Raw genomic sequence first — 23,764 nt, 5'->3', positions numbered from 1 at the left:
TGATTTAATGAAAAAAATTACATATAAACGAAACACATGATTAGATGGGAGAAGAGAGAATAGAAAGAAAAATTATGGAAAGAGTTACGGAAGTTCTTTGTTGATCGTTGTCTGGATCAAGGCCAACCGCACAACGATCGATCAGCATCAATCAAAAGACAAATGAAAAACAAAGAAACATTAGTACAAAAATCTGATACCAAATATTATAGATCTTAGTACTAACGTAAGCTTAAGATAAGGATAATGAAAAGATAGATAGAAAGGAGAAAGAGAAAGAAGGGTGCCGATCCACCCGACCACCCCCGAGCGAAGGGATCGAGACGGACTCGAGCCTCGATCGGCGTCCCATACCACCGCCGTGGCGTCGAGTCGTACCTGGTGCTGGCGCGCTCGCTACAAGAGTTGACCCACCACACGAGCAGAGTCTCGATGTAGTCAAAAGATGATCAAATGAGGGTAGCTAGGCCTCTTATTTATAGCGAAACCCAAGGCCCCCAGGCAAGTTCACACTTGACCTAATGGGTTGTCTCAATCCCGAGGATTAAAAGTAATCCTCCCCTTCTTTACACTCTCATTTAACCCTCACACTTATCCACGTGTATAGAATACTACGGTAAATTCTTACCACGGGATATTATATGGTCATGCCCGTAACATCTTGATTCTTTACACAACCGAAGCAGACATCAGTTGAGACGGACACCATAGGAAGGCCGAAAGCCAAAAGCCTTACCAAGTTGAGCTTGAGGGGGTGTGTTGAGAATCAAGCTCAACCTAGTCTAGTGTGTGAACACACCTTTTGAGAATGTATGAATATTCAAAGGTCAAAAGTCACCACTACTTTCTACACATTAACTATGTGTCATAGAATCATATTCTATGCCACATAACTAATGAGTTTCCACATTCCCCATGACTCATGAGCTTCTATAACTCTAGAGAGAGAGTGGGTGTTTTAGTAAGTTAATAAAGAATGATGGCAACCTTATATAAAGCACTCTCCTCCTACTTCATAAAGAGTTGGTTATCCTCCATTGTAATGCTACATTTTTGTATTGGATATTCTCCTTGTTAATATACATCTTCTTCTTGAGTACTTCATTTCTTTTATCTATCTTGTGTTTCTCTCCTCTCCTCTCCTCCTTCCACACACACACACACACACACACACACACACACACACACACACAAAACACATCTCTTCCGCTACATGAATGCGTACATTAAGCTATTTCAAATTCGTAGTCGCAAATCTTGTCCACATTGTGCTTTTATGTGGTGATTTTATGCTTCCTAAAGCAGAAATCCTATAGTAGTTTTGTCTTGTTGGAGGTTGGGAAGGTCAAAATTCAATGTGAAATGGATGGCCTTTGGCATGAATTCGAGGCCTCGACCATGAAGAGAAGGGCTTAATCACACCCACAAATCCTAGGAGCAATGTTGGGGTACTATATGTCCATATATTTAATGTTTTTTGCACAAAAGTTTCAAGAACTCAACATGTGCAAGTTGTCCATACAAAATGAACTCCTGAGTCCTCACATAAAATTATAAATAACAACAATTATTATACTTTAACAAGTTATATTTGTATATTAAGCAAAATGAACTCCTTACATCAATTATAAATTCACAATTATTATATACTATAAGAAGTTATATTTTTGTATATATGATATAGTGTTGATACATATAATTCCAAAACAAACATACATATACATAGTATTTGTATATATATATATATGCATATAACTTAACTGAACTTATTGTATTTTAGACAGATTACACTGTTTTACATATATATATTCATATTACACACATATATATATTCATATATATATATATATATGTGTGTGTGTGTGTATATATGTATGTATATAGTTGACAGATTACAGTGTTTCACATGTATGGCATAATAGCCTCAAATTGCTGAAAAAGAGTCAAATTGGTGGTGGGGTTGGAATGAATGAATGAATGAGGAGGAGAAGGATATTTCATTGATTGATTCATACATCAGAGAATTATACTTGAAATTTGAGGATCACAAAAAAAAATTCCAGGGGTTTTGGTGTTGATCTCCATTGATGGAAGAGAGAAAGCCATAGCCATAGCCAGAGCCAGAGCCAGAGCCAAGAGCAAAGAGCCATGGCAAGAGAGAGGTATATTCAGTTATAGATAGAGAAAATGATAGCGGTACGATAGAGAAAGTGAGCGAGAGACACACACACACACACACAGAGTTTTAAGCAGAGAAAGAGAGACAACCATAGCTAGAGAGAGAAGCCTCAATCTTATTCCCCCCCTGTTGCAGGGGGGGTTTGATGGTACCTTCTTTGTTCAATGATGGCTTTATTCTGGACTGCCGCTGCTGTAGCTCCCCCCATGCAGAACTCCTCATCCATTGGAGAATCTGGCCTCCGTGGTCGAAGATCCTTCCTTAGTAGGAAGAATCTCCACCCGAGACGCAGGTTCCATCCTATCGCAAGATTCCAGTTTGAAACTGAAGCCCAGCGCCTGACTGAATGTGGTCATTATTTGGTCGAGTTTCTTCGTAGAGAAGCAGCTATGGTTTCTAAGTCCATTTCAGGTGAGCCTTCCAATAAGGCTTCATTTTTCCCCATTGATATTGTGGTATCAGCATTTCTGGGTGGCGTTGCAAGCTACCTTTTGACATCAAATTCAACAATTGAGAAGGACGAGAGGATGGAAAGCCCTAATTCTGTAGGAAAAAACCTCAATGTTTTAGAAGAAGAAGAAGAAAATTGGCTGTTAGTCATGAATCCTACACCATTCAATCGGTTTGTGTTGATGAGATGCCAATCTATAGAGTTCGAAGAGGAAGGAGATGATGCGTATGAAGAGGGGATCACTAAGAAGCTTCTTGTAGAAAGCCGCCACTTTGTGAAGTTGAGGACTACTGATGGTGTGTCAGATCGTAGCCAAAATGATGACGATGATGAAGACTGGGGTGGATTCATCCCAAGGTTAGCTTCCACATTTATCACCAATTTCCAACAAAATCCCAGCTCTGACTTGAATTTCAGGCAAGTTCCAAGATCAAGCAAAGGTTTTACAAGATTTCCAATCCCAAGTTCTAATAGGAGTTTTAAACAAATTCCGGTTTTGATTGATGGTATGTTAAGTGGGTATCAGAGAAGCTATATCCATGTTGGAGATGGAGGTGTTTTGGCTATTGATTGGCCTTCTCACTTAGATTTATCAGGAGAGAATGGATTGGACACAACATTTCTCCTCATTGCTGGTACATCAGAAGGTAGTGGGAACCAAAATATTCAGTCTTTTGTACAAAGATCTGTTAGGTGTGGATACTTCCCGATTGTCATGAACCCGAGGGGATGTGGAGGTTCTCCATTGATTACACCAAGGTATGGTGCTGAAGCCTTCTATTTTTCTTGATTTGACACTGTGAGGCTTATATGTTTTATAATCAATATATTAACCTGACTCTAATACTAAAAAAAAAACTAATGACTCATTGATACATGAAATCAAAGCTTTGAGCATTTATTACGTTTTTTTAAAAATCAAAATGTTGAAGAGAGAATCGAAAGCTTGGTAATGGCAACACATGAAACTCCAGGGGCTGTGCTCAAAACCCTACAACCAAAGAATGATTGTGGCATGAGGCAAGAGTGAGTGATCATGCAGAGGTGGACAGCTTTTGGAAGTGTGCTGACGGGGAACAAACTCTGGAAGTGAATTGAAGAAGGAGATTGTAAATTTTCCAAGGGCATCTAGCCAAAGTAGGTCAAGGGGAACAAACTTATGCAAAGGAAAATCATCAGCACATGATTGTCAGAGGTTGATCTTTCGTCATGCCAAAATGACCCTCATACAGGGCATTATAGGCAAAATGAGGCATGGAGGAAGATTGAAAAGGTGATATATAACCGTCTTTAGGAAACCTCATGGAAAAAAGGATGCAACTGCAAATTTTGTCCTATCAACGAGAAATGAAAAATAAAGGAGCTTATTTGATGTGATTGAGCTACAATCATATGGACTGTAAATATTGTCTCATAGATCCAATTATGGAGAACATGAAGATATGAACAAACCTAATAAAGAATGCTCAGTATAGTGGTTGGAATTATTGTCCTTTCAAGATAACCATCATGGCTAGGTGCAAAATAGATCTCTAATGGCAGGGTATGATACTTTACACTTACTGATGATGAGTTGCCGCAGACATGTCACATACAGTATTTATGACAATGATCATTTCTAGTGTATTTAACAAAGAGGAACAATGGGGTGATCTAAATATTTCCTTTCATACTTATTCCATGTAGGATATCCTTTCTGAAGGAAGAATATGTCTCGTAATTTAGAGTAATGAAGTACATTGTACCTGCACCATTAATATATGAGTGCTCAATGCTGGTGTGAGGTTGACAATGTTGTGTCAATCGAAAGAGAAATACATCAGAATAATGATTTTGGCTACTGTATTTGCTCTCATACAAACATTAGATACCTGTAGAGCTTAGTGCTCTGGTTTCTGAAGGTTGAGAAGCCTCCAAGATGGGACTGTAGGTGGACGCCTCATGTGATAGTAGTAGTGTATTTGATTACGGAAAGAAAAGATGAATTTATCTAATCTGTGCAGTAGTATAACACTCCTTTCTTTGATTTATTGGAATTAGATATATTTTCTTTTAGTATATTGTACCATTCTTTGATTCATGATGAGTTATTCCTAATGTTCCAACATATTAGGATGTTTACAGCAGGAGACAGCCGCGATGTACATGAAGTTGTTGATTTTGTCTCTAGATCAAGACCTTGGACAACGATCATGGCAATTGGATGGGGGTATGGTGCGAATATGCTGGCCAAATATCTTGGTGAGGAAGCATCAGCTACACCGGTGACGGCAGCTGTCTGCATCAATAATCCATTTGATTTAGAAGAATCAACAAAAGCCTCTTCAGACACCAGAGCTACTGATTTTGATCAATGTATGACAAATGGATTTGTACAAATTTTGAAGGAAAATCAGGTTCGCTATACCAACTTGGCTTGTTTTTTCTCATTACCAAGTGTTATGCCTTTTCGCCTTAAAATACTACGAACATAAATAGCTGCAACCACAAACATCAGGCCTAAGGATGTGCGGATATGGGGATTAGAAGATGAGAGTGGCTTAAAGAATGAGGATGAGTGGAGTGGATCGGAAATGAGGATGAGGATAAGTGGATCAGGTGAATGGATTGGGTAATTGGATGAGAATGAGGGTGAGTGAATTGGATAGAATGAGAATGAAGAGGCGAGGGGCCTAGGTGCAACCCAAGAGTTGGTTGGTGTGGACACAAGAAATGAGTGAGGGTTCATATAGTGGACCAAAGGAAATAGCAACAATGGGTTAAATTATGTAGTAATGGTCTATTTGAGATCAACTAGGGACATCACTTGTTACAATGCACGATCCATGCAAGGAACCTAATAAGGCTTCACAACTGTACTACTGTCAACAGTCTACAAACTCACAACCGACTTTACAATACAATACAATCTCTCAACATCACACCCACACAATCTTACAATCCACCCCTTGGTGTGTGTGACAACACCATCCCATCAACTTATTGTCTTCAACACAACATTTCTTTATCTCATCTGCATTCAAAACATTCTTAATATTTATTCATGCAGATGATGTTTGAAGGAAGAAAAAACAAGTTTGATGTTAGAAAAGGTCTATCATCAAAATCAGTGCGGGAATTTGACAAAGTAATCTCTATGGTTTCCAATGGTTTTGATGATGTACATGCCTTTTATGAGGATTCAAGCAGCCGATCGTGGATCGATAATGTTAGAGTACCTATATTATGTATTCAGGCAAGTTAACATTTCACTTAATATCTGGATATATTTATCTGTGAAACATATCCAGTTAGATAATGGTCAATCTTTTTTTCAGGATGACGATGCTATTGGAAAATCATTTTCGGTTCCAGGCCATGTTTTTGAGAAGAATGCTTATGCAACTTTAATTTTATCCCTTAGAAAAACATGGAAACTGAAGTGGTACACAAACCAGCAAGAGCTTTCTAGAATGCAGCATGATTCTCTTATCATCGAGGTAGTGTAATGGTAGGGATGCAATTTTTCAGGGAGTTTGTTTTGAACATATACAATTTAAAACTTAACATCTCAACTGCAGTGGCTTGCAGCTGTTGAGTTAGCATTCTTAAAAGGACGCCATCCATTGTTAGAAGGGATTGACGTAACATATAAACCACCAAAGGAGTGGGGTTTATTCAGTGAACAGTTATTTAGTTCTAAGAATCAAGGATCACTAACAAGTGGTAGGAGAACACATATTACTGAAGAGAACAGTCATGATGGTATGGACGAGAAAGTTTCAGATTGGGATCTCAGCCTTAATGAACAGAATAAACTGCAAGAATTAGATCAGAAGGATGTATTCAGTCTTTCAAAGGATAATCATCATGCTGAGAATGATGTTGAAAGTGCAGAAGATGATCCTGATGTAGAGAGAGGACAACTGGAGCGGGCAGCTGAAAGTGTGATGAATGCTCTAGACATCACCATGCCAGGATCATTGTCAGAAAAGAAAAAAGAAGAGGTAAAATTTAAGTTACTAGGATTAGTTATAGTATATTAGACTTTTAGTGCATGTTTATGACGCGTGAAAATTGTTTGCGGATGTATTTTAGAACGTCAAGTTTGATATATCAAAATAGATATTCTCCGATAGCTGAAAAACTATTAAAACTGAATTGATGTGAATCGCAAACATAAAAGAGGAACTTATACATTTCTAATTGAACAACTTGGAAGATGCAAATATTGGAATCTATTCTGAATTTGCTCAGCTTATAAGCAATCTATAGAATTAGTGAAGAAGATAACATTAGAGGCCAATCTGCTAGATCTTGAGAGAGTCAATGCACCTTTTTTTTATGCCTGTGCTGATTTACTGCTCGAGTCCAGATGGATTATAGAGACATATGGATGCTGTCAATGTGCTAGTAAGATATAAGGATTTTTCTTATTGAGAGGACATCTGTATAGTTTGCACATGTTCTCCTTTGGCAATCTAGCAATCACATTCACAAGCTCATGATTCTCTGAGTAGCAGCTCCATGAGGGTATGCAACCATTGGTATCCTCGATAGACTACATGCATACTGTGAAGAATCTAACTCTAGTAGAGTTTAGTATTCAGAAGCGTAGTGTGTGTGTGAGAGAGAGAGAGTGAATGTATAAGCAAGAGAAGGAATTACAGAGAATAACCAGAAAAATAAGAAAACACACAATAGGGGGATGACAGCTTATGCACTTACGAGAGCTATATAAATTATCTAAAGATCATCAACTAAACTGAATGGCCAAAGGGGGTTTTATATACAAGTCCTCAAGGGACTGCCCTATTAAATGTGTTGGTGGAATCTAACCAAGATATCCACTTGAGGACAATTTTGTCATAAGAATATCTAATATTCTTTGACCACAGTAACACTTGACAACTACACGGATTACAATAAAGTGTGCTCACACACTTCTTCATACATCGTCCTTTTTTTCACAAGCACATGCTCACACAAGTTGAGCTTGATTCTCAACACGCCCCCTCAAGGTCAATTGTGTGTCCTCTTAAGCTTGGTTGTCTTGGTGTAGTTGAAGACCCAACTGTAGTTGGTCGGACTACTAGACCGTGGTTTTCACATTGTTCCTATGTACTCGATCTTGATCTACCAATGTCGATCTTGCCAATCCAAAATTTCAAGCTTCAAAAATTCCGGGCTTTGGAAAGTCTTCCTCTAACTTGCCGAGTCAAGTCGGATTAGATGTGCTGGCCTTATTTTGCCAATGCCGGTCTCACTCTTCCTCTTGTATGGTGCTGATTCTCCATGTTTTCTTTCGTCTTTGTACTTTTACTCTCCCCCAAGCTCAGCATATCGAGTGGTCTAAGGCCTAGATCCACTGAGAATTGTCGTAGCTTGTCGAGACCTAGCGCCTTAGTGAAAATATCAGCCACTTGCATGTTGGTGCCAACGTATTGGAGGTCAATGTCACCGGCCAATATGCGCTCATGGATGTAATGATAGTGCACCTCGATGTGCTTAGTCCGGGCGTGAAACACTGGATTCTTTGCAAGCTGGATGCTGCTGAGATTATCGTAGTGGATTAGTATTGGTTTGTTCACCAATTCGTTGAAGTCTTTCAGCAGTCTTTTAAGCCATACAGCTTCGCAAGCAGCTACAGCTGCAGCCCTATACTCTGCCTCAGTGCTCGATAGAGCGACTGTTGGTTGTTTCTTGCTGCTCCAAGAGATTGCTCCACTATTGAGTGAAAACATAAATCCCGAAGTGGATCGCCTATCAGATGCATTGCCGGCCCAATCAGCATTTGTGAAGCCTTCGAGTTGAAGTGGTGCTCCACGTTTATAGAAGATACCATAATCAAGTGTTCCACTAATATAACGTAACACTCGCTTAGCATAATCCATGTGAGTGTCACGGGGGGTTTCCATGAACTGGCGAAGAACCCCGACCGGATAGCTGAGGTCTGGTCGGGTGATAGTTAAGTAGATAAGACTCCCAATTATTTGGCGATACTGTGTTGGCTCACAGAATTTTCCAGAATCTGCTGTTAGCTTCATATTTCGATCAAGGGGTGTTGAGATGGACTTACACTCGGTCATTCCGAACTTGTAGAGCAAGTTCAACACATAATGTCTTTGTGAGAGTAGGAACCCTTCTGGAGTTTGAATGACCTCGATGTCGAGAAAATAATGTAAGTCATTCAGATCCTTCATCTCGAACTTCTGCAAAAGCAGCCTTTTAATCTTTTGTGTCTTGGTGAGGCTTTCTCCACCGATGACAAGGTCATTGACATACAAGATTAAGAAGATGGGGCTTTTGGGATTGTTCTGAACATACAACGAGTTATCAGATTTTGACATCCGGAAGCCAATGTCGTGAAGATATGATGTGATCTTTGAATGCCATGCTCTTGGGGCTTGCTTCAGTCCATAGAGCAGCTTCTTCAATCAGCAAACTGCATGTGGATGTTTGTTTGATTCAAAGCCAAGTGGTTGCATCATGTAAACTTCCTCCTCGAGCTCACCTTGGAGGAATGCGTTCTTCACATCCATTTGATGCAAGTGCCATCCTTTCGCTGCTGCGAGAGCAATTACTGTCCTCACAGTGGTCATTTTTGCCACCGGGGCAAATGTCTCCTCATAGTCTATGCCATGGGTTTGAGCATACCCTTTGGCGACTAACCGAGCCTTGAACCGATTGACCGTGCCATCCGTATTATGCTTTATCTTGAACACCCAGCGGCAACCAATTGGCTTTTTCTTGATTTCAGAGGATGGGATTAAATCCCAAGTATCACTGTCAAACAACGCGTGCATCTCTTCCCTCATTGCCTCGATCCACCGGGGATCTTGGGCAGCTTCTTTGTAAGTCTCGGGTTCTTGGTCTGCTGCGACCTTCATCATGAATGCATAGTGGTGGGCCATGTACTCATTGTACCTGAACCTAACTATCAGGCTCTTTTGTCGGTTCGATTGACGGAGTTTTCCTTTGTCATTTCCGGGGCCTTCTTCATTTCATACTTGCTGTGGACTGATCGGGGTGAATGATCTGAGTCTTCACTGGATGTCATTTCCTTGGCCTCTTGCTCAGGCATCTTGCCCTTTTCTTTCTTTCTACGGGTGTAGCACAAAGGTGACAGCACATCAGAGGTTTCTTCATGCTGTGCAAGACTCTGATTGCTGGATGACACCTCAGGTTCAGTCAGCTGGAGTGTGGGTAGACTCTCTACTGGTTCTCCACCCATAATGGTCATTAGCATCTCTTCTTCTTCACTCTCAGAATCTGCTCCAGATCTGCTTGTTTCGAGCACGGTGGGGGTCACTGATGTTGGGCCATACCATGATGTCACCTCATCAAATACCACATCTCGGCTTACTCGTGACTGTCGAGTGATGGGGTTAAAACACTTGTAGCCCTTTTGCTCAAGTGAGTACCCAACGAGGATCATCTTCTCTGATTTTGGGTCAAGCTTTCTCCGCTTCTCATTGGGGACATGCACGAATGCAATGTTGCCAAAAACCTTCAAGTGTGAAAGGTCTGGCTTTGTCCCAAAATACTTCTCGTGAGGGTTGATGTCATGGACGCCCTCGGTTGTGCACCTATTGATGAGATACACAGCCATTACTGCTGCCTCTGCCCAATAGATCTTGGGCATGTTCTTCTCATGCAGCATGGCGTGGGCCATCTCAAGAATTGTACGATTCTTCCGATCAGCAACACCGTTTTGCTGTGGTGTGTATGGGCAAGAGAATTCCCGGCGAATCCCCTTCTCTTCTAGAAAGGCCTTGAACTCGGTTGAGAAGTATTCTTGGCTACCATCAGAGCGTAAGCATCGAATCTTGCGATTCGTCTCATTTTCCATGCAATTCTTTAACTTGAGAAAGTGGGAGAAGACCTCACTTTTCAACTTCATTGGGCATATCCAGGTATGCCGCGAATAGTCGTCAATGAAGGTAACGAAGTACCTACACCCACCGATTGTCGTTGTTTGAGCTGGGCCCCATACATCTGAGTGGATGACGTCCAGTAAGCCTTTACTCACATTTCTTTCACTTAGGAATGGATGCCTATGTTGCTTGCCTAGTTGGCACGTCTCACATACATTATCAGGATGTTTCAAAGTAAATCGTGGCAATCCGTGCACAGCCCCTTTTGTTTGCATTGATCGGAGTTTACCGAGGTTTACATGGCCAACCCTTTTGTGCCACAACTCAATATCAGACTCCGCCTTGAGTCCCTTTGCATACGTTGTTGTGTTCACCTCAGTCACATCAAGAATAAACATGCGACCTTCTCTTCTTGCATGAGCGATAAGTTGGCTTTTATCCTCGATGAAGCAACCTTCCTGGTTGAATCGTACTTGCATTCCTTGTTCGACAATTTGGCCAACCGAGACCAAATTCTTTGTGATTCTCGGGACATGCAATACATCCTTCATGTAGCCCTTGTTCTCATGATTGTTAAGGGCCACATCTCCAATGTGCTCAATCATGTGTGTGGAGTCATCACCGGTCTCCACCACGCCGGGTCTCTCGGGTTCCCTCAAATTCATGAACCATTCTTGATGACTTGTCATGTGATTTGAGGCACCTGAGTCCACGAACCATACATCATCAGGTTGGGAAACACTTGTTATCATGCTATTCGCCCGGTGTCGCATAACAAACATCGGTGCTTTGTTTTCTAGGTCAGCCATCACAGCATAGTTTGTTTGCTGCCGGGGTGAGGCAGCTGAGTCATTCTTCTTCTTCCGACACTCGGCTTCAAAGTGGCCAGGCTTTCCACAATACCAGCACTCGGTTTGCTGGTTATGCCTGGTTGATGCAGGCTGGTGGAAGCCTCCCCTTTCTACCGGAATTCCCTCGGCTGTTTCGACCTTCTTGCTGCCTGGAATTAAACTGTTGTGGACGTTGTACACCTCTTACTCGGTCATTCCTCCCCCGATTTCCATGACCACGACCGTGACCTCGACTGAGATCATCATGTGTATATAGCATCTGCCCATCAGATGCCGTGCTTTTCGACCGTTTATGGTTCTCCTCAACCATTAGCATGGATTGCAAGTCAAAAAAGCTTGGGGGGTTCTCCCTTGTTGTTATGGCAGTTCGAAATGAGCCATATTTTTGTGCGAGGCCGCCAAGGCAGATATGCACCATCTCGTCATCATCAACTGCGACATTGATGGAGCCAAGTGAATCGCATAAGTCTTTGATCCGGAGGGTGTAGTCCTTCACGGACATATCCCCTTGTCCAATATTGTTCAACTCTTGCCGGAGTTGAAGTTTTCTCGCTGTGGTTGAAGCTGCGAAAATCTTCTTCAAGTTTTTCCACGCTTCTGTTGGGGATTTCGCATCACGAATATAGCTTAGCATGTGATCTTGCACACATGTTGCCAAACAATACATCACCCTACTGGTGCCTTGTTGCCATGTAGGGTAGTTGGGATTTGTACTATCGGGGGCTGTTTCTTGAGCTCCCTCGATATAACTCCAATACCCTTGCCCAACTAGGTATTGATGCATCTTATATTCCCAAGATGCATAGTTGTGCCTGTCCAACTTCTCTGTTGGAAGTGCGCTACCCATCTGTGCATTCATTTTTCTGATTTAGCTTGATTCGTATGATCCTGTTAACGTGAGCCTCTTGCTGTGCAAAACTGCAGCGGCATTAGCAGGTTTTAATAACAGCATCTCTAGCTGCTCACACAGTTTCAATGGTAGAGCTCAGTGAAGGATCTCTAACCCTCATGCTCTGATACCATGTAAAGAATCTAACTCTAGTAGAGTTTAGTGTTCAGAAGCGTAGTGTGTGTGTGTGTGTGTGAGAGAGAGAGAGAGAGAGAGAGTGAATGTATAAGCAAGAGAAGGAATTACAGAGAATAACCAGAAAAATAAGAAAACACACAGTAGGGGGATGACAGCTTATGCACTTACGAGAGCTATATAAATTATCTAAAGATCATCAACTAAACTGAATGGCCAAAGGGGGTTTTATATACAAGTCCTCAAGGGACTGCCCTATTAAATGTGTTGGTGGAATCTAACCAAGATATCCACTTGAGGACGATTTTGTCATAAGAATATCTAATATTCTTTTACCACAGTAACACTTGACAACTACACAGATTACAATAAAGTGTGCTCTCACACACTCGACAACTACACGGATTACAATAAAGTGTCCTCACACACTTTTTCATACATCGTCCTTTTCTTCACAAGCACATGCTCACACAAGTTGAGCTTGATTTTCAACACATACATATAGTATATGCTAATAATTGCAAGAACCACTGACTGAGATTTGGCTGTGTGCAGAGGCCATTGGTTCTAATGATTACCTACATCATATGGAGCCGTATGAGATAATTTCTGCTAAGATAGAAATAGTTTCTCTACCCACCGAGCTTTTATTTCAATATATGAATCGTAACCAGAATCTTAGCGACCAGTAAAGCATTTTCAATTCTTCTGGTTCCTAGAAAGACCCAATGGATGAATCATTTTGATAGAATCGATTCTGGGTTAAAAAATTCCCTGAGTCTGATCCATCTTCGATGGGCTTTTCTAAATCGACTTGATCCAATCCCAGACTCTTAGGGCGAGGTCAGGGTCGCCGGATTGGCCGATGGATTATAGTTTCTCAACGTTTTTCCCAAACGAATTCCATGGCTACTGCATGAAGATAGAAACGAATCTCTTGTTTCATGACGGGACGAACTCAACCTTGACAGTAATCTCTTCAGATCCAAAAAAGGAAAAATTCTATCTGAACGAGTTGATGATGGTTAATATGCAAAGAATGACTTTGGCCACACAACATGAGCATATATGCTGTTCCTCAGTCGAATGTAGCGCTGATTGCCAACATCTAGATGTGACCTGATGATAGAAGAATAGAGTGATAAAACAAAAACGCATAGTGTCACTTGGTAGAAAGATGGAAAAAGTACCTTGTCTCTGAATATTTTTTCAATTTTAATATGCTACCTGATGGGTTTATCATCTATCCCTCTCAGTTGGATATTCAGTCACCTCTCCCATCCCTCTCAATTCAGTATAGAAAGAAAGAAAGAAGAAAGATATATATGTCTTTGAAGAGGCCAAAATGGCCCATAATGTTGGAGGGTGGCAGCTCCAGACCTGCGCTCTTGTTCATCTTTATTATCTCTGTTCTACATTCTCTCTCTTCCTAGATTCTTCTCTCTCTAGAATCTGCAACTCTTTAAATGCCTTCTCTCTCTAGAATCGGCAACGCTTTAAATGTCTTTTCTCTCTTCTACTTTTTCCAAGATATTCCCTCTTATTCCTAGTTTATTGTACTTGTTTAGTAGTACAAAAGTCACTTAACTACCAAACAACCATCTCACCCACTTTCCCCAAATTTGTATAAATAGGCTATACCAGCCTCTTTTGCAAAGACTTTTACTTTTGTTGCTACTTAAAAACAAGCACTTCTCTTTGCAACCATTTTTTCTATTGCTGTCTAACAGCCTTCTCACAGCTTGGCTGTGTCTATTTTGTTCTAACAACTGTTCCGCTGCTGCTATTAACAGCTTTTCTCACACATAAGACCAAACAAGAGATTACATCATAATGTTGTCTCATCGTTGAGAACAGAAAACCAAAATAAACTATGTAAAAAAGTAAATAGAAATAGGATTAATATGAGTAATAAATCATATTACTCGTATTACTAATAAATCTTGTCATCTATATGAGTAAGGTTCTCAAGTCAGATATATTGTACATTTTGCCTTCGAAATATCTCTAGCATAGGTTGATCCAGAATGGAGAGGTATCAGAAGCGAGGGAAGCACCTGCGATGACAGGAGATAATGGTCTTTATTTGTCAATGATAAGGGTGGCGAGATCATGGGCCATGGGACAGGGGCCTACGTGCACACCAAATTGCTATTGCCTAATTGATTATAACCCCTTTGCAATATCCTAGTTGGGAGCCCATTTGTGTAGCCCTTGATTAACTTGTAGCATGAGTAGTCCTAATGGGGCTAAAGAAAGCTGTGCTTGTTCTTTGTTCATGAGCTTTTGTAGCCATGTTGTCCTTATCCATGTGTCTCTTTGGTTCTAGCAAGAAAAACCCCAAGTACCGCTTGTTTCTTCTACGTGTATTCCTGCATATTTGGCTACCTCAATCTCTAACTGATGGGAAGAAGTCAACAGCTGCTCTATAACATTGCACAGTGCATATGATAGATTTATGTCCATATAAGGGAAAGGATGATATCTGCAAATTTGGAGGACCACATTGGTCGTTTGTTCCATTATGAATGGTATTTTGAGGAGCCTTAATCTTGCCATTATATGGTACACTATGTTTGAGAGAGAGATAAAGCCTCACATGGAATATAACGATCAGTTGGCATATAAGGAAAGAAAGAAATATTAATGTCTTTTAAGAGGCCAAAATGGCCAATAAGACCAAACAAGAAATTACATCTCAAGTGTTGTCTCATCTTTGAGAACATCTAACCAAAATAAATGTGACTAAGTAAAAAAGTAAATATGCTAATAAGTGACTAAAGAATCTTGTTACTGGTGCTTGTAAGATTCTCAAGTCAGATATATTGTACTTTCTGTCTTCAAAAGATCTCTCGAATAGGTCGATCAAGAATGGAGAGGTACAGCAACAATAAATCCTCTTATTATGGGCTCATCCTCCTCGATAAGGGCTCGGAGAGTCAATATGTGATCCAAAGTTGTGAACCCTTTCCGAAAGTCTGCTTCTCCAGCTGAACGGCAGCCATTTCGCTCTGCCCATATAGTCAATTCTGACTCTAGGATGGAGCCAATAGTTTAGCCAAGTAATGGCGAATCATGATTGTCCTATAAATGCTAGGCATAATAGGGTCTCCACTCTTGAGGATTGGCACAATGGTATGTTCTGTCCATCTAGTCGGGAGACCTTTGCTCATAGCTCTGTTAAAGATGTGTGCTAGCAATGGGAGCAAGATGTCGCAGGCATAGATAAAGTGCGCATGATCCTGGGCCTTCCCAAATTGTAACCAATCAATAGCATTTCCTACATTTTGTGGAGTAAAAAAGGCGGATTCATGTGGGCGTGAGCCATGTGGGTGGGGCTTCCAGGGGATACCATATAGTACCTTTTCATATTCATGTTGCATCTGAGATGAGGTCAGTTGTGGTGTAGGTTGCCTGTCATTAAAACATTTTCCATGCTCTTTTTTACTTTCCTTTCCTAGGAACAAGCTATAAACATGCTCTTCAAATTTAGCTAAGTAAAAATCCCTTCTTCCTCACAAGGTGTTGGAAGGTTGCTCTTGCTTGTTTATGTGTATAAATACCCTAAGTTACTTTGTACTGCCAGCATCTCCTTGTATTACGAAATTCCTCATCATACCAACTATTTTGTATGAATCTACCAAGTCTGGGTGCATTACCTGTTGTGTAGAGAAAGGCATTTGTGGCTGCTTAATGCAATGTGAAGAAAGAAAAATGTATTGACATATTTTCAGAGGCCAAAATGGCCTAAGATCGAACAAGAAATTACATCTTAAAAGGTTTCTCATCTTTCAGAGCAACAAACCAAAATAAGGACAATACAGTGCCAATTCCATAAAGGAATCTAACAGCATAATCATCCCTCAAGGGTCAACACCCATCCACTACTATTAAGCATGCAAAGTTAACTTTGTCACTTGCTCATTGGATATCTTTAGAGTTATATTACGAGCCATATGGTTGCACGGATAACTATCATACCCATACACCTGTATGGCCTCTTATAGACATTACCTCATCTTTGTTTTTCCATTTGGGAAGTCCATGTGCATTAAGTGCCACATGTTCCTCTTCCTTGACAAACATTTTTTAGTAAAAAACCTTAGTCTTAAGGAAACAAAAATGCACTTTCATGTTTATAATTCCATTTAACTAAAATCCTTTGCACTATGGCAGGTTTTGGAAGCAGTTGGAAGGGGAGAAACAATAGTGACAGCACTACAAGCAGCCTGTCCAGAAGATGTGAGAGAGAAGATGACAACAGCTATAGCTGCAGCTGTTCAGGCCAGGGGTATCAATTTGGCGCGTGCAGGGTTTGGAAAGAGTATTCCTGCACCAAATATCTCAGAAAGTACAGTAAAGGAAATCAAACAGAAGCTTAGTTCTGTGCATGATAGCCTAACTGCTCCTCTAACTAATCGAGTGGCAGAACAATCACAGCCTGACGCGTTAAGAGAGAATGGTAATGTGGTTAACAGGGATGGAAATGATTCCAATGATAATTCAGAAGTCGCTATTAAGAGGTCAGAGTTGACAGGCTCTTCAGAAGATGTCCACGATGTCAATAATTTGGAACATACCACAGTCACAAAGTCTACTTTCCAAAAAGAGACAGACTCTAATTGTCAAGAAGATATTCCACAGACCTCCACTAATGTACAAGAAGATCTATCTGAGAATTCTTCAGATGCTCAGATAAATAAGCAAAAAACTGGTGATAGAGCTTCCAGTTTCCGAAGTAGCATTCCCTCCAATCATCAAGAAGATATACCACAATCCTCTTCTAATGTACAAGAAGTTCAATCTGGGATTCCTCAAAGTATTTCTTCAGATGTTCAGGTAAATGGGCAGGAAACTGGTAATGGGGCTGCCTATAATGTAGGTGAAACAAAGCAAACGGAACCTATTCAAATGGAGAAGATGCCAGATGGAGAATCTCAAGAAGCTAGAAATATTGAGGAAAAGAAAGAAACTGAAAATCATCAAGAGGGAAAGGATCAGTCATCATCTACATTTAAGCCTGATTCAGAAGATATTAATAGCAAACCTCCTGAACAAAGCTCAGAAGAAAATTCCCAGCAAATCCCAATACAGAATTCCAATTCAACATCTATAGATGTAAGACAGGCTTTGCTGGCGTTCACAGAGGTTGATGATTCAACCCAGATGGCTGTAGCGAATGTTTTTGAAGTCATTGAGAATGTCATAGATAAACTGGAGAAGGAGCAAGAGAAAGAGGAGGAGCAGGACAAACAGAATCAGGATGAGAGTCAGGAATCAAAGAGTTTGTCTCAAGTATCTAGAGGAGGCGTTAAAGAACAAAATACAGAAAATGAATGTCAGAAGCAAAGCCACATTGAAGTTACAACTTCTTGTAACTCACAAAATCAAGTGCATGCTACTCATAGCATTACTTGGGATGCGCATCCTAATAACGAAAGGCTTGAAGATTCACAAAATTTTGTAAACAGAAGAATGGTTCCAGGGACTTGTAATAGCTCTTCAAACAAAGGGACTGGTGCTATGTTTGCAGAAAGGAACATAATGACAGGAAACAGTGATAGGTATACAGATTCTTTCAGGATTTCAAATAATTACCATGGTATTCTATTGAACAGAAAAATGCCCCAAAGAGAACTTTTTATATCCAGTAAACCAATCGGGATGGTTCCTGATGATGTTGCACTGGAATATTTTGAAGATGAAAAAATATGGAAATTTATAGGCAGTACTTTCGATTTGAGTCTTGATGAAATTCAAGATAAAAGAAGTGGGAATAAAAGAGTGGAGGGAGAACATGAAACTGAACAATTTGGAAAAATAAAGCCTGATGATACAGATAGGACAACCAACAGTATATCAGCTGAAGTGATTGAACCAACATATATAATAATGGATGATGAAAAACATGTTCCTGGAAACAGAAGCTGCATCCATGACCCTGGATATGATGGTGATGATGAACATGCAAATCTAGTTTCTGAGGAATTTATTGAAGAACAGAGAGATGAAGAGTACAGCATGAGAGGAAGTTCACGTTTAAAAGAGAAAATTAAAGATGCTATTGTAGACACTGTACAACTCGATTTGGTAAGACGGTTTGGAGACTCAGAGATTAAGATGTTAGGAGATGGATTGAGTGAAGATATAACAATGATTGGCTTGGCTGTGGCTGGAGTAACAAATCCTGATGTTCATTCCTGTCAGAGAGAGAATAGTTTACAAAACAGGGTCTCTCAATTGCAGGGTACTGAAAAGGCACCAAAGCTGCATGTAAAGAGAATTATGAATGCAATAAATAATGTGTACAGTGGTTGTATCGTCTTACCAAGACTCATGCCAGTTGGTGTGCTGTTTGGTCTTGTTTTAGCAGCATTGAGCCCCCTGGACATATTAAGCACTAATGATGTCAAAGAAGATAAGCAAACAGACAACGAACAATCCAGCTTTGAGGGAGATTTTCTTCAAAAGAATAATTGTGAAGGGAAACTTGTTCGTGCTAGCATAAATAATAATGACCCTGTTAAGCCAATCAAACATTCTCAGAAGCAGCATGATGGCGTTATAAACTCCAATTCAAGTAACGAAATGGCCAGTCAGGATGTACAAGAAAAACAATCTTTTGTTCAGGATGGACATAAAGCCAATGGCCAAAGCTTGGATACTACTAGCTATCAAATGATGAATTTGACTGCAGCAGCAATGGGTGCTACAACTGCTTCTGCAACTGAAAAGGGAAGCAATGAAGAATCCATAAGTACTTCTAACGCAAATGCTTCACATACAACAGAAATTCTGAGTGAGATTGATGATCCAAAAGCTGAATCCAACGAAAATAAAACAAGCATCGTTAGTGCTTTTGCAGAAAAGGCGATGTTTGTGGCTTCTCCAGTTGTCCCTGTAAAGGAGGATGGTGAAGTGGATCATGACAGGTATTGAATAGTAAACATAGTCTTTTCCTTCATAATGATTGTCCAAATGGTTTACAGTCTTCCTTCTACAGATTGGTTGAAATCCTCGCAGGGTTAGTTCAGAAAGGTGGAATGTGGCGTTATATTGGAAAGATGGCACTTCTCTGGAGTGGTCTGAAGGGAGCAATAAGTTTGACTGACAAACTTCTGGGTTTCCTTCACATTTCAGATAGACCTCTCCATCAGAGGTAGCAAAGTGTCTCCTGTGGAAATAGTTTTATCTTTCTTAAGTTCATTCAGTAATATTATCGTTCCTGCTAATGCATAGTTTATTTATATTTTACTCTTGAGTTCTTTATAGGGATATTAGGAGAATACCTGAAATACCATGGAATACAGGCTTGATATGCCAGAAAATTAAAGTGCTTCAGTGTGACAGGTTGGCCATGTATATTAGATCCATCGAAAGCTTATTACTAGATGATGATGCTATCCTTGAAATTTCAATGGAAGATGACATCCTTGGAATAATGAGATTTTCTAAAGATGAGTGTGTAGTCTACTATATCGTAACAGATTTCTAAGAATATTTGGAGACTACGTAAGCTAGGATCTCCTGGGAGCATTGAGCACACAATACAATGATATTATTTGCCTGAATCACTAGTGGGCCCTGGGATAGTGTAGTTTATGCCTGCGTTTGATTTCATGTGGGTGTTGAATATTTATTCCGGGAAAAGTTTTGGCTGTTGACATAATGGACACAGTTAGAGACAATAACTATGGGATGTTTTTTAGAATTTAGATTTTTTTTTATTATCGTCCATAAAGAGGTCAGTTTTGACCTATGGGACCAGAGTATACATGTGTTCTTGATATGTGTCTCCTTCCTAAAAAGGGGTATTCATACATTGAAGCACACAGTCTCTATGTGTGAATAAGGCATACACATATGAACTCAACCTTCTAGGTGGTGTCTCAAGTATGGCACTTAATTTATCACTCCCTCTTAATATGTCATCATATCTTGCACGAATTGCACTGTATGCCGAGCATGGGAAGAGCAAGTGACATTCATCCTCTACCATACCTTCATTACATACTTTACATGCCTTCAAATTAGTTACATTTTGTCACCATGATGCAACTTCGATACCTAACATGTGAGATCGAGTGCAAAGTAGTGTGAGGGTTCTGTGAGAATTCTAAACAGATAGAGGGCTCTTAGAGATGCCTGTAATGACATGTTTCTGACATATATTTAGAACACAGACCAACCTTGTTCAATATGTTTTGGGCATATTTATGAGGTCCTTGTAAGAGGCACTGAGCCATTTTGATGCTGAATTCCTGGGTTGCATTCTCTTTGTTCAATTTGTTTTTTTTAACATTTCTTGTTTATTTGATTGTATACCATTGGTGAAGTTTCTTATAGTAAAGTGTAAAGTATCATAAAATCTACGATTCCAGGCTTTCCGGTTTTGTGATTATGGCATTACTTCTATGGTCACCCGTTCTTGTGCCCTTATTACCAACACTTCTGCAACAATGGGCAATACAATCCTATAATGGTATTGCTAGTATGGCTGCTCTGGTGGGCTTGTATGGTGCTGTTATAATTCTTGTGGGTATATGGGGACGGAAAATCCGAGGTTACACCAATCCTCTCAGTCAATATGGCATCAAACTCCAGCCAATGCTTGAACAAGTTTGTTTCCATATCGAACTTTGATCATTTCTGTATTGATTTTATAATAGAGATGACATTATAATGTTACCTACTTCACTAATATTTCTTTCTTACAAGCTTTCCTCTTTTCTTGTGCAGCTGCAGACTCTGGCTAGTGGATTTGTCTTAGGATTACTCCCAATTGTTTCTGTACACATGCTCAGCATATTTTGTGGATTTACACTTTTCAGCTGGGACTCTACCATATGTATAAATGGTTCTAAATCATTGTTACTGAACGTAGTTTCAAGCTTGAGGATGTTGAAGTTGGTTTTGAAATGTCTTGGGACAAGTTTGGCAGTTTCTTTTTTGAAGGAGCTAATTTTCAGATCCTGGCTTCAAGATGAGATTTCTGTAGACCTCGGATTCCATAAAGCCACCATCTTGTCAGGACTTGCATTTGCAGTTTGTCACTGGTATATACATTGCCTACACTCAATACCAATTTTAGACCATGCTCCACTATATTCTAATAGCACTATTAGGAGAAATTATTGGATCCCACCAAATTAGAAACGAAATATAGCATGAAATTCTCATATAACAAAAGGTTCAAAATATGAAGGTTCATATTTCATGGAATACAAGAAACTCTTCATTGGTTAATTTAATCTTGAGATCCATGAAGTCCACAGGAATCATGCTAAAAGGTAGAAAATATGAAGGGTCATATTTCAAAGGAAGACATGAATATTTTATTGGTTAATTTAACCTTGAAACCCATATAGTCCATGGGATTAATCAAGAGCAGTTTGTGGTTGGTTTAGTTTACCATATTGTGATATGCACAAGCAGGAAGGGGAACCTCTTCCGCCCTTTTGGTGGGCAAACGCTCCACTTAAAAAGTGGCCCAAATGGGCTGTTACACATGCTATTTGGGCTACACGCATGGCACCTCACATTGGACTGAGCTGGGACTGAACCAGACTTGGCCGGCCCCACCCCACAATTATAATATTTCTTTTAAAGATTTGTCAGAAATATTTTAAAAAGAACATACTCTTCTCTCATATAAAGATATGGTAGGCCAAAATGATGAAAGCTCTTCAAACTGATGAAGTTAATTGTGATTTATTTATTTATATTACCAGGTTTATTCCAGCTATACCAGGTCTATGGTTGCTGTCAGTAGTTCTTAGTGGGGTGAAGGTGAAATGCAATGGAAGTTTGGTCTCTGCAATTGGTATACATGCAGGGTTGATAGCAGGAAATCAGTTTATGAACCAAGCTGGGAAGTTGGCATATGCCATTGATGTTCCGACGTGGATTTTTGGAACTCGTGTGGGGGACCCACTGACTGGTTTGATCGGTGTCTCTGTATTATGTGTATTCGTATTGTCTTTGTATCCTTGGGAATACAAATTACAATCACAATCTCTGAAGAAAACGAATGAGCCCATGAGTACATAAACGCTGAAATGCTATGAGAGTTCATGGGAATCATTGCCAAATTTTAGTTCATGGGCCCAGTGCCAAAATAGTAGAGTTGAAGGGATTAATGCCAAGTTTGAGAGTTCATGGACACATGTCAAAAATCAGAGTTGATGGGATCAAATACCAGAATAAATTTCCAACCAAACCAAATTCTTTGTGCTCCTATATTCACATGCATTGGGGAAGCGAAGAAAGGTAATGTAAAAGAACAGCATTTTTTGATATGCCATTGAAGTAAGAACCTAAGCTTGGTTGATGGAGTTGTTGAGACATTTATAGTAAAGAATCGCTTGATCATCACATTCAAGGTTGTTCTGAGGGAAAAATCACCTTAGATGTATGTGTACATATGATGTGTGTAATACATAATATCATTCGTACATATATTCGTACATAATCCATATATACTTTGGCCTAGTAATATCAGCCGAGGATGTTGTAATAATTGATGTCTTGGACATAATTAATTTATAGTCTTGTACAGAGTTTAAGTCAAAACTCTTCTCGTACCAATTTTTGTCCATCTCAAGAGAGGCAAGACCAGCTGCTTTGGCACATAGAAGAGAAAGAACTCTACACTTAAATCTACTTCTTATACTGTTGAATTAGTGCTTTCTAATGAGTTAGTCAACATGGGAAGTTGTGAAAGCTTCTCTCCGTTTATTGCAATTGAGAGCCCTAGCTAGCAAGCTTGAATACCTTCATACCCAATCACCACAACTGACATTAATGTTTCAATAGCTCTATGTGCATGATGTAAAATTAACAAAAGAGAATTGTCGAACACGTAAATGTGATGAACCAAATAAGCAATACCACTTTGACCTTAAATTTATTTTTGTTTGCCAATTGTGCCATAAACTAACAAATGATAATTGTGGTTGAGAACTAGTGCACTAAGCTTGTGCAAGCACATATGTCCAATTTGGCAAAAGATAAGATCACATGTTGGGCAATTTATAATACGGAAACTTGTGACAACTACATTTTGGAAAGGAGGAAATCCATGTACCCTTTAACCATGTTCCTCATATAAACACCCCCTTTATAAGCATCCTTTAGATGCTCAACCTTGAAGAAAATCTCAATTCTATAAAGAGAATGTGATATAAGAGAATATGGCTAACCCTCCATGATAGCCTTTCTATCATTTGTGATGCCACATGTATGGCGTGACATGTCCATTACTAGTTGGGTAATGAAGTTTTCTCCTTGACAAGATATGTCGTGAAGTAGAGGCCATGTAGAAGCCTTTTGATTAGAATATCCAAAGGCTTGACTTTTTGAGTAATGTGGTAAATAATAATATAATAGTCGCTATTAGATATG

At 39.8% G+C, this 23,764-nt stretch overlaps 1 protein-coding gene across 3 annotated transcripts; it reads left to right on the top strand.

The window, feature by feature from the left end:
• Positions 1-1,989: 1,989 nt before the first annotated feature.
• LOC147856752 (alpha/beta-Hydrolases superfamily protein) lies at positions 1,990-23,040 on the top strand. 3 transcript variants are annotated; one of them, XM_087328117.1, is made up of 10 exons: positions 1,990-3,389; positions 4,744-5,026; positions 5,680-5,865; positions 5,948-6,109; positions 6,191-6,616; positions 16,538-19,293; positions 19,365-19,520; positions 20,743-20,980; positions 21,101-21,417; positions 22,093-23,040. In XM_087328117.1, exons 1-10 carry the CDS (start codon positions 2,344-2,346, stop codon positions 22,409-22,411), a joined length of 5,889 nt encoding a protein of 1,962 aa, XP_087184243.1. In that variant the 5' UTR covers positions 1,990-2,343; the 3' UTR covers positions 22,412-23,040. The 3 variants fall into 3 exon arrangements, with proteins under 3 accessions (XP_087184243.1, XP_087184244.1, XP_087184245.1); XM_087328118.1 differs by having other exon boundaries at positions 3,250-3,389; positions 4,755-5,026; XM_087328119.1 differs by having other exon boundaries at positions 3,283-3,389; positions 4,758-5,026.
• The last annotated feature ends 724 nt before the right edge of the window (positions 23,041-23,764 follow it).

This window comes from Azolla caroliniana, unplaced genomic scaffold (genome assembly GCF_043228905.1).
Source record: "Azolla caroliniana isolate FFs.n. ecotype wild unplaced genomic scaffold, voAzoCaro1.0.p SCAF_12, whole genome shotgun sequence".
In the NCBI taxonomy this organism is placed as follows: domain Eukaryota; kingdom Viridiplantae; phylum Streptophyta; class Polypodiopsida; order Salviniales; family Salviniaceae; genus Azolla; species Azolla caroliniana.
This window is presented reverse-complemented; position numbering and strand designations above follow the sequence as displayed.